The sequence below is a fragment of the Aegilops tauschii genome, chromosome 1 (assembly GCF_002575655.3).
Source record: "Aegilops tauschii subsp. strangulata cultivar AL8/78 chromosome 1, Aet v6.0, whole genome shotgun sequence".
NCBI classification, from domain to species: Eukaryota; Viridiplantae; Streptophyta; class Magnoliopsida; order Poales; family Poaceae; genus Aegilops; species Aegilops tauschii.
In genome coordinates, this window is record NC_053035.3 from 112,987,836 (window position 1) to 112,999,322 (window position 11,487).

Genomic DNA, 11,487 nt, shown 5'->3' on the forward strand with positions numbered 1-11,487 from the left:
CGGCCTAGTTAGGCGCCCTCGGTCGGCGTAACCACGGCTGCCGAGCTGCGAGACAGGCATACCGGAAGGGAAGGCGAGCTGGAACCATCTAGGCCGTGTCCTTCTTTCGGACACGTGCGGCTAATCCCCGACGTGCCACATTGGGCACGTGTGTTCTTGCTGTGGCCTGGTCGAAAGACATGACGCATGCACGTGCCCCACGCCTCACACGGCTTGGGTTCTCGCCTGTCCGGTGCTCGACGGACCAGTACATATACGCGAGCGCTCCTGGCCACCTCGGTTCATCACACTTCACTGCAGTCCAAGGCCTCGGCTCTCGAGATACCCCTCACTGCGGCTTCTGCTAGTGAAAAGAGAGATTCTCAGCGCCCCTCCTGAAAGAGAGATAGAAAGAAGAAGACGATGGCAACAATGGTGAGGGGCGCCAGGATGCCTGCTGCTGCACGGTCGTCGGCGTCGGGGAGGAACAAGAAGCTCCGGAAGCCGTACACGATCACGAGGCCGCGGGAGAGGTGGACCGACGAGGAGCACCAACGGTTCGTCCACGCCCTGCACATGTGAGTCGCCGTTCTCTCCCTCGATCAGCTGCTCTTTCCTCTCTGCCCGTACTTGGAGCTCTGAACTGACGAGAAGCTTTCCATTTTGTTTTCCTCTTGGCGGGACTGCAGATTCGGCCGTGACTGGAAGAGCATCGAGGCCTTGGTGGCGACCAAGACGAGCGTGCAGATCCGCAGCCACGCGCAGAAGCACTTTCTCAAGGCCCAGAAGCTCGGCCTCGGGTCGTGCCTGCCGCCGCCGCTTCACCCTCGCCGCGCCGCGGCCCTCCGCCAGCAGCCGCCGGCCCACCCTGACGCCGACATGCTGGCGCCGAGCATGGACTGGGCATGCGCCGCGCCTGGATCCCGCTGGCCGGACCTCGATGCGCCGGGCGCCGGAGAGTGTCCGTCCGCCGATGCCCTGGCCCTGCACCTGCAGGACGAAACCGTTCAGCTCCCACTGTCTCCCCACGACCCGCGCTTCGCTCTGGTCTACCGGTTCGTCGGCGACGTCTTCGCCGCCGACGCAGCTGTCCCGGTCGATGCGCAACTCCAGAGGCTTCAGCTGCAGGGCGTCGACCCCGTCGTCGTGGACACGGTGAGCACTTCACATGCACATTGCCATATTCTATCATCACCTCGCTGGCCCAATGTGTCCCATCTCCTCTAACTTATCCTTTCTCGTGCCTAATTTGAGCAGATCTTGGTGCTGCTAAGGAATCTGGAAGCGAACCTGTGTGCCTAGGACTCTGCGAACGGCATGGTTTCTTTCTTATCGTCAGAGAATCCGGAGCACGTTCGGTCACATGGATGGACGGACGGTTTTAGTTTCATGAAGTTAGTTAATTTTATGCAGAAAACTAATTGATGTGTAGAAAGAGAAACATGTTCATGTGAAAAAAGAGTTCGTTTGAATTAGCCTTATCCGCTCACTTAGGCTATGTACAGTGTTTGATACGATATGTTTTCTTATTCATAGGGTTTAAATAAGACTTCACTCTATTTCATAGGAGTACCATGCAGAGAAGATACAAAAACATGTTATACGATAGATTATCTCTTGCATTATCTGCATCATCCTGACAATCATTCAATTGAACTTTTTTTGCGAATGATCAAAATTAAATTAAGAAACATGTGCTAAGGAAAATAAATCTCTTTTCACAAAAAATGGAAAAGAAATCTCGCACAATGGTTAAAAATGCAGTTTTGCTAAAGCACATCTAGATGTGCTCTAAGTATTGCACATCTAAATCCTATGTCATTGATTTTGTGCTAAGATTCGTGCAAGCATTTTTTTTGTCTTTTTTTATTTTTAAATTGATTGAGTCACTTAGATGTGCAATAACTAGAGCACATCTAGATGAGCCTTAAAAATGCCATTTTTCATATCAAGAGATCGTCTCTTCACTAAGCAACACCAATTTTTCTTTCTCTTCCAACTCAAACATTATGCAACTGTTTCGTCTCCTTTTTCGTCCCTAATCCTAGGCGGCTAGGGCAAACCTTCCCCCCAGACTTCATCGGTGAGTCCGTGATTCACCTCCCCTCTGCTTGCTGCTCCGGCGGCTGGTGGCGGGAAGGAGAATGTCAGGGCCCTAACTGAAGAATTCGACACTTCAAACACTTCGCGAGTTAAGCACCAGCCCCATATTGGTTCAAGAGAATTCAAATGCATCTGCAAGATCTTCATCCGATGGCCAGGACACTCACTTACCGCTTCGCGCCAGGAGGAGCTTGTGTCCGACGTCTTCATCATGTCACTATTTACTTTCCGGTAAGGGAACTATTCATTTTCTTCTTTCTTTTTTTACCTCCGGTAAGTTGTAATGGCTTATAAGAAAGAGATCAGCCACGAGAAGGCAGCTAATCTGTAATAGGGTTGAACCCTAGGCCGTCGTGTTCTGGCTGGCTCTGTATAGCCCGCCTTCGCGGCACAAAACCTAATACAAATCCCCCAAGTTCTTCCCTCGAATTTGCTCTTGTGTGATTGGAGAAGTGCTTAAACCTTAGGCAGTAGTTCGGGCTTAATAAAGTGGTATCTAGAGCGATCGGTTCTTGGAGGCGCACGAGATCTGGAGGCGAGCAAGGTTGGGGTTTTCCCTGGTAAAATTCCTCCTTCGTCTAGATATCCGGCGGCGGTGCAGTTCGGGAGGTGCTGGTGGCATTAGACAGTTCAGGTGTTAGAAGTGGTCGGGTTATGATTGTTGGAGAACATTTCTCCAGTCTAAAATCCCACCCACCCTCCCTTCTCGAGCACCAGGGCGGTGCGACGCAGGCGGCTGTGTTGGCGGATGTAGGACCAACCCACAAAGCTCGGGTTGCAGCTTTGGCTGTGGTAAAAATTCATCGCTTCAGTGTGTTTATTCTTGTTCTACTAATCAATGGGTGAAAAATCTCCCTGCTTGTGTAAACCCTTACTGATTGGATGGTGCAAGTCTCAGACATCATGGCTGATTTATAAATGGATTCTCTTCACTTGGATACAAGAACTTACAACATGATAGAGACAGTGACAGGAAGGAGTTTTAGGAGTTTCAGACAACTGTTCACAAAAAAATTCTCAGATGTCCAAAAAAGACATATATTCCAAAAAAATCTCCATAAAATTTTATCGTGTATGGACTTCGTTTGATATGAATTTTCTATGAAACAAAAAACATGCAAAAAATAGGAACTGACACTAGACACTGGATCAATATGTTAGTCTCAAAAATAATATAAATTTGTTGCCAAAAGTATGTGAAAGTTGTAAAATAATGTCAAGAAACAATAAAAAAATATAGATACGACAGAGACGTATCAGCATCCCCAGACTTAATTCATGCTCGTCCTCTAGTAGGTAAATGATAAACAAAAATAATTTTTGATGTGGAATGCTACCAAGCATAACTTTGATCAAATAATCTAATCATGGCGTGAATATTAGGATACGATTGATTCACGGCAATAGTCTAACATTTGATATAAAGACATTAATACTCAGATATACCAACAAACAATCGTGCCCTTCAAAATAAAGAATGCTAAAGAACGCTATCCCTACAAAATCATATAGCTTTGCATGCTTAGTCTTTCCTAGCACCCCGGTGTTAAACCAAGCAATTGTATCATACCTTTTCAGGCACTTCGTCATTTTCAACTACACTCAATACATAAGTGTGGGCCATGGACTTACCACTTCGGGTGGAAACGAGAATGATGATGGGGATTTATGAGAAGACAAAAGTTGGAGAAAGTCTCGCATCAACTCGGTGGATCGTGAGGCAATGGAGAGGCCTTACAATCGATATTGATGCGAGGAGTAGCAATTGCCATGCAACAGATGCATCGAAGCTATAAGTGTATGAAAGCTCCCTGTGAAACTAAGTGGGTGTGCATCCAACTTGCTTGCTCATGAAGACCTCAAGCATTTGAGGTAGCTCGTCATCAGAATATACAAACCAAGTTCTATAATGTAAAATTCCCACTAGTAAATGAAAGTGACAACTCATGAAGACTCTCCATACGAAGAACATGGTACTACTTTGAAGCACAAGTGTGACAAAAGGATAGTAGCATGCCCCTTCTCTTTTTTTTCTGTCATTTTTTCTTTTTTATGGGCTCATTTTTTGCCTCTTTTTTCTTTTTTCTTTTTTAGAACAGTCTAATGGACCTCATCCCCACCTTTTCGAGGACTCATTAGTCTCCATCATTCTTTTCCTCACTGGGGCAATGCTCTAATAATGATGATCATCATACTTCTATTTACTTACAACTCGATAAACTAAAAACATCAGGGCGTGTCCTACCCACCCAGGGCACGCCTGCTACTTTTGAGCTATGTTGGGATTTTACCCAAAGAGGAGGGGAGATGTAATACAGTAGAGATAAGTATTTCCCTCAGTAAGAACCAAGGTTTATCGAGCCAATAGGAGAACCATGCAAAGCCTCATGAACAACACCTGCTCACACAAAAGCAAATACTTGCACCCAACGCAGGCAAGGGTTGCAATCCCCTTGAACTCGTTACTTGCAAGGATCAAATCTTGTATAGGTAGATGGATAAATTGCGAAACAAAATAAAATAAATAAAATTGCAGCGAAGGTATTTTTGTTTTATAATATGATTAAGGTAGACTCGGGGGCCATAGTTTTCACTAGAGGCTTCTCTCTCGAACACATAGCATACGGTGGGTGAAAAAATTACTGTTGGGCAATTGATAGAAAAGCGCATAGTTATGACGATATCCAAGGCAATGATCATGTATATAGGCATCATGTCCGAGACAAATAGACCGACTCCTGCCTGCATCTACTACTATTACTCCATCGACCGCCATCCAGCATGCATCTATGCTATTAAGTTCATGAAAAACGGAGTAACGCCTTAAGCAAGATGACATGATGTACACAAAGTAAACCCAATCAATGTGAATAAACCCCATCGTTTTACTCTTAAGGTATCAATACAAATACGTGTCTTGTCCATAGTTGCCGGGAACGCGGAACGGTGCCGCGTCCCTCGACCCGGGATCGTCGACCCGGATCGAGGGTCGGGATCGAGGTGTGGGACGACACGATTCGGTCGTGGGAACGTGAACCAAAACACTAGGGAGCGACAGTCTTGATTCGCAGAGAGTTTGAAGGCTTACCGGACTTCTGCGGCGTCCGGCCTCCGCCGTCGAGGAAGAAATCGAGAACTCGGACGGCCTTCTCAGGATGCATCACGTGCGCGCATGGATCGCCGGAATCCTGTTGTGCGGTGGCGCCACCCCACGGCGGCCTCCACAATCTGCACCTTGCGGGGCGAGTACATGGTGGCTGGGCCGCGCCATCCAGCCGCCGCATCGGTTATTTTCGTCGAGCACACACGAATGCGGCGGCGTGGTCTTTGTGTTGTGGGCTAGGTAGATCTCCTTAATTTCTGGGCCAGCATCAATCAAGCACTAATACACGGCAAATAATAAAGCCTATATTACCGTCCAAATAAAAAGGTTGTATTACATACGTGATCGCTGTCACAAGCTTAGACATGTGTATCGCTCCTCAACCCATTGCATCGTTCCCGTCATCGTTCCCAAATTATTTGGATCGCGTTCCTCTTGTCGATCGGTCGTTCTAGAGATGTATAGCCCTACCGTTCCCTACTTTGGTCACTGAGCGATCCTCGACCCTCGTTCCCGTACCTCGACCCCCATCGACCCGGGAACTTGGCAACTATGGTCTTGTCCCCTTACGTCACTGGGATACAGAGCACCACAAGATTGAACCATCACAAAGCACCACTCCCATTGAAGATAAATCAATCTAGTTGCCCAAACCAAACAGATAGATCAGAGAGAAATACAAAGCTATAAAAATCATGCATAATAAAGTTCAAAAAAGACTTAATTACTTCTCATGAATATTCAGATCATAAACCCACAATGCATCGAGTCCCAACAAACACATCGCAAAAGAAGATTACATCGGATATAACTCCAAGAACATCGAGGAGAACATTGTATTGAACATCAAAGAGAGAGAGAGAGAGAGAGAGAGAGAGAGAGAATAAGCCATCTAGATAGTAGCTATGGACCCGTAGGTCTGTGGTGAACTACTCACGCATCATCGAAAGGCAGCAAGGATGATGTAGAAGCCCTCCGTGATCGATTCCCCCTCTGGCAGAGTACCGGAAAAGGCCTCCAGATGGGATCGCGGAAGGACATAAGCTAGCGGCGGCAGAAAAAGTGTTTCAGGTGGCTCTCTCTTGGTTTGGGAATATTTCTTCAAACGGAGCTGTGTGGGGCCCACAAGCTCAGGGGAGCGCCCCTCAAGATTGTGGCTCTCTTGTATCTCGTCTGGTCACCTCCCGAAGCTTCTACGGTCCTTCCTAGTCCAGAAAAAAATTTCAAAGATTTTTTCTGTTTGGACTTCGTTTGATATTGATTTTGAAAAGCCAAAAACAAGCAAAAAAACAACAACTGGCACTGGGCACTAGGTTAATAGATTGGTCCCAAATAGTGATATAAAATAGCATATAAAACATCCAAGATTAATAATATAATAGCATTGAACAATAAAAAATTATAGATACGTTGGAGATGTATCAACATCCCCATGCTTAATTCCTGCTCGTCCTCGAGTAGGTAAATGATAAAAACAGAATTTTTGATGTGGAAGGCTACCTAACATGTTTACCATGCAATCTCTTTTTACGGTATGAATATTATGAATCGAGTGATTCAAAGCAATAGTCTATAATTTGATATGAAGATAATAATACTCAGGCATACCAACAAACAATCATGCCTTTCAGAATAAAAATGCTAAAGCACGCTATTCCTGCCGAATCATATAATCTTGTCATGCTTGGTCTTCCTAACACAAAGTATTAATCATGAACTACCCCGATGACAAGCCGAGCAATTGCATCATTCTTCTTAAGGCGTTTCAGTTTTTTCAACCCCACGCAATACATGAGTGTGAGCCGTGGACATATCACTATGGGTGGAATAGAATGCGGAGATAGAGATCAATAAGGGGAAGTCAAAAAAGGAAGATAGTCTCACATGGACACGGTTAATCAACGGGCTATGGAGATGCCCATCAATTGATGTCAATGCGAGGAGTAGGGATTGCCATGAAACAGATGGGCTAAGAGCTATAAGTGTATGAAAGCTCAACTGAAAACTAAGTGAGCGTGCATCCAACTTGCTTGCTCATGAAGACCTCGGGCATTTGAGGAAGCCCATTGATATGTCTCCAACGTATCTATAATTTTTTATTGCTCCATGCTATTGTAGTATCAATCTTGGATGTTTTATATGCCATCATATATCATTTGGGACTAACCTATTAACTTAGTGCCAAGTGTTAGTTGCTATTTTTTGCATGTTTTTGGTCTTCTAGGAAATCAGTACGAAACGAAGTCCAAATGCCACAGAACTTTTTGATGATTTTTTTCTGGACATAAGAGACATTAGAAGCTCCAGGAGGAAGTCAAAAGACGAAGGGGGTGGTCACGAGCCACTAGGGCACGCCCTGGTGCCTCACGGGGCCCCTGTTGCTCCATTTGACCTAATTCCGCCTCTATAAATTCTCTAAAATTGGGAAACCAGCTGAGAGCCACCCAAAATCACCATTTCCGCCACCGCAAGTTTCTGTTCTCGCAAGATCCCATCTGGAGGCCTTTTCGAGTACTATACCGGAGGGGGAATCGACCATGGAGGGCTTCTACATCAACCTTGCTGCCCCTCTGATGATGTGTGAGTAGTTTACCACAGACCTATGGGTCCATATTTAGTAGCTATATGGCTTCTTCTTCTCTCTTTGATCTTCAATACAATGTTCTCTTTGATGTTCTTGGAGATGTATTTGATGTAATTCTTTTTGCGGTGTATTTATTGGGATCCAAAGAATTGTGGTTTATGATCAGATTATCCATGTATATTATTTGAGTCTTCTCTGAAATCTTTTATGCATGATTGTATAGCTTTGTATTTCTCTCTGATCTATCTGTTTGGTTTGGCCAACTAGATTGATTTATCTTGCAACGGGAGAGGTGTTTTGTGATGGGTTCGATCTTGCGGTGCTCAATCCAAGTGACAGAAGGGGGCATGACACATATTTGTGTCGTTGCCATTAAGGATAAAACAGTGGGGTTTATACATATTAATTGGATTTACTTTGTCTACATCATGTCATCTTTCTTAAGGTGTTACTCCGTTCTTTATGAACTTAATACTCTAGATGCATGCTGGATAGCGGTCGATGTGTGGAGTAATAGTATTAGATGCAGGCAGGAGTCAGCCTACTTGTTTCGGACGTGGTGCCTATATACATGATCATTGCCTTGGATATCGTCATGATTATTCGCTTTTCTATCAATTTCCCAACAGTAATTTGTTTACCCACCGTATGCTATGTTCAAGAGAGAAGCCTCTAGTGAAAACTATGGCCCTCGGGTCTATCTTTATCATATATTAAAATCCAAAAACACCTTGCTTCAATTTTATTTACTTTATTTTATTTTGTGTTTATCTATCTATCACTACGAGATTTGATCCTTACAATTAACCGCCAAGGGATTGACAACCCCTTGTTTGCATTGGGTGCAAATATTTGTTATTTTGTGTGTTGGTACTGCTAACGAGGTGTTGCGTGGTTCTCCTACTAGATTTATAACCTTGGTTCTTAACTGAGGGAAATACTTATATCTACTGTACTGCATCATCCTCTCCTCTTCGGGGAAATCCCAACGCAGCTCACAAGTAGCAGGAAGAATTTCTGCACCGTTGCCGGGGAGATATCACCAACATCTATCAAGTACCATCGCATAAACTTTCATCTCCTTGCATTTACTTTTATTTGCCTCTTGTTTCCATCTGCCCCACTTCTAAAACGTTTTCACAAAAAAAACACAAAAATATTTTCGCTTGCCCTTTTTTGCTTGCTTGCTTGCTTTTATTGCCTTCATGTGAACACACCAAAAACAGAAAAGAAAAAGGAAAAGTAAAGACATATAGATCCACTTAAAGTTTTCTACTTGAATCATCTTCGATCCATTTGTGCTCGTGCTAAAACCCCTACTAGTTTAGTTGTGGGAAAATCATTAGATGAGCATGCTCATTTTGTGCATCACCGTTTGTCTCAAAAAGGGAGACTCTTATGGAATCAAATAAATTGTTTGTTATGCTATGCTTGGAATCTATGTGAAATTCACGATTTTAGTTGTTGCTTTGAAAACCCTAAAAAACACCTTCCCTACCTACGTGAGTTCGCTGCCAGCGAGAAGAAGCTCCGCCCGATCCTGAATAGGATTGCCCGGCTGCGGGATGCCCGTCTGAACATAGAGATGGTCGGAGCTGACTTCCTGCGATGCCGCATCGCCCCACTGCAATAGAGAGAGAGAGGCCAACTTGGTTGTACCAGAATGTCGGGGACAAGATGCGGCTGTATCCAGGCCATGGCTGCAACTTGATGGTGCTGGGCCACTCCTAGCTCTGCCAGCAGTTGTTCCACTATTTGGGCACTTTTCACTTGCCGGAGACGGTTGTGCTGCTGCACATCAACTCAGAGAGGAGTGCCATCTTGGCGTGGATGTCGGACCGCTCCACCGCAGGGGTCAAGGAAAGCTGAAGGCTATCCAAACTGGCAGATGAGGCAAAATGGGCCTCCGAGCTAAAGGAAAAGGCCGAGCGAGAAGAGGACGACCTCGTCAAGGCCACCATGACAGAAGAAGCGGCGTACATAGCCAGCAGGGTTGCCGAGGCCCGGAGGCATGCGGCTGCCAGGGCTGCGAGTGCTAAAGATATCAGTGAAGAAGAGGAAGGAAATGAAGAGGATGACGACGACGACGATGAAGAGCCTGCCGAAGAAGGGCAAGAGGGGCTTGCCGGGGATGAGGTTGCTGGGACGGAGACGACCGGAAACCTCGAAGAGGAGGAGTTCCAGGTCCCGGAGCCACCGCGACGCCTTCGTAGCAGGAGCAGCCAAGAACGAGCGGGTACTCCTCTGCCCCGATCTGCTCCCGTGACAAGGAAGTCCACCACCAAGACTGGGAAGCAGGAGGTAATACGCCGGCAGCCTGCACGACAGGTCAAGCTCAAGCCTCCGTCCTCCCGGGAAGAATTTTCCGGGGAGGATGCGATCTTGCTCCCGCCAAGCTCGGCGTCACCAGCTATCAAGAGAGCTAGGGAGTCTCCACCGCCGTCCCAGTACAAAATGAGCATCCTCCTTGAATCTGATGATGAAGAATAAGCGATTTTCTGCCTCTTTCCATCATGTCTCAATTCATCCTTTTTGTTGATTTTGATCTGGTTCTTCTGTTGTTTCAGGGAGGAAGAGTCGCTCGTCCAGCGAGCGAAGCGGGCCAAGCCATTGGCGGGTCATGGTTCACCGTTAAGGGCCGAGCAGGAAATGCCACCGGTAGATACAACAGCCAATGGAGGAGTCACATACCAAGTAGCAATCCCCCAAAACAGTTTCGGAAATGGAGCTTCGAGCAAAGAGATCGAAATCCGCGGGTTTGAGAGCAAGAACACGGGAGAGAGAGCAATGGTGATTTTTTCTGGAGGTAGGTGATGACATGGGCTAAAGAGATAAGTGAGGGGGCCCACATGGGGATCACAACCACCAGGGCGCGCCTGGGGCTGCTGGCGTGCCCAGGTGGGTTGTGCCCACCTGGTGCACCCCCTCTGTTGTTATTTGCACTAAATATTCAAAAAAATCATATTAAATTTTCAGGGCATTCTGAGAACTTATATTTTTGGGTCATTTTTTATTGCACGGGAAATTCAGAAAACAAGATAAACATGGCATTTTATTTTATTTAACTAAGAAAAATAGAAAACAATAGGTAAGGATAGAAGGTAGTGACTAATAAATTCATCAACTTCATACCTCTCAAAAATGATCCATTAATAAGGTTGATCAAGTCTTATTAACAACCACTTTCGATTAGCATGAAACCGAAGAATTTTCGTAAAACACTAAGTTACCTCAACGGGGATATGCATGTCCCCAACAATAAACATTTCATATTTCTTTTTGGTAATAGGTAGAGGTAGTTTAAAACTTCCAATAGTGATTGTCGGAGATTTTTCAATAACATTAATACCATTCACTTGGAATTGTTTCTTCGGAAAGTGCACTGTATGCTCATTACCATTGATATAAAAAGTGACCTTGCTTTTATTGCAATCAATAACAGCCCCTGCAGTATTCAAGAAGGGTCTACCAAGGATAATCTACATGTTGTCGTCCTCGGGCATCTCAAGTATAACAAAGTCAGTTAAAATAGTAACATTTGCAACAACAACGGGCACATCCTCACAAATACCGATAGGTATGCCAGTTGATTTGTCAGTGATGACCCACAAGTATAGGGGATCAATTGTAGCTCTTTTCGATAAGTAAGAGTGTCGAACCCAACGAGGAGCAGAAGGAAATGACAAGTAGTTTTCAGTAAGGTATTGTCTGCAAGTGC

At 45.3% G+C, this 11,487-nt stretch overlaps 1 protein-coding gene across 2 annotated transcripts; it reads left to right on the plus strand.

Annotated features, from left to right (window-relative positions):
• The first annotated feature begins 293 nt into the window (after positions 1-293).
• Positions 294-1,451, plus strand: LOC109750753 (protein REVEILLE 6-like). Of its 2 annotated transcripts, XM_020309706.4 has the most exons (3): positions 294-557; positions 669-1,134; positions 1,237-1,451. In XM_020309706.4, exons 1-3 carry the CDS (start codon positions 403-405, stop codon positions 1,279-1,281), a joined length of 666 nt encoding a protein of 221 aa, XP_020165295.1. In that variant the 5' UTR covers positions 294-402; the 3' UTR covers positions 1,282-1,451. The 2 variants fall into 2 exon arrangements, with proteins under 2 accessions (XP_020165295.1, XP_040255812.1); XM_040399878.3 differs by lacking the exon at positions 1,237-1,451 and having other exon boundaries at positions 669-1,228.
• Positions 1,452-11,487: the final 10,036 nt, after the last annotated feature.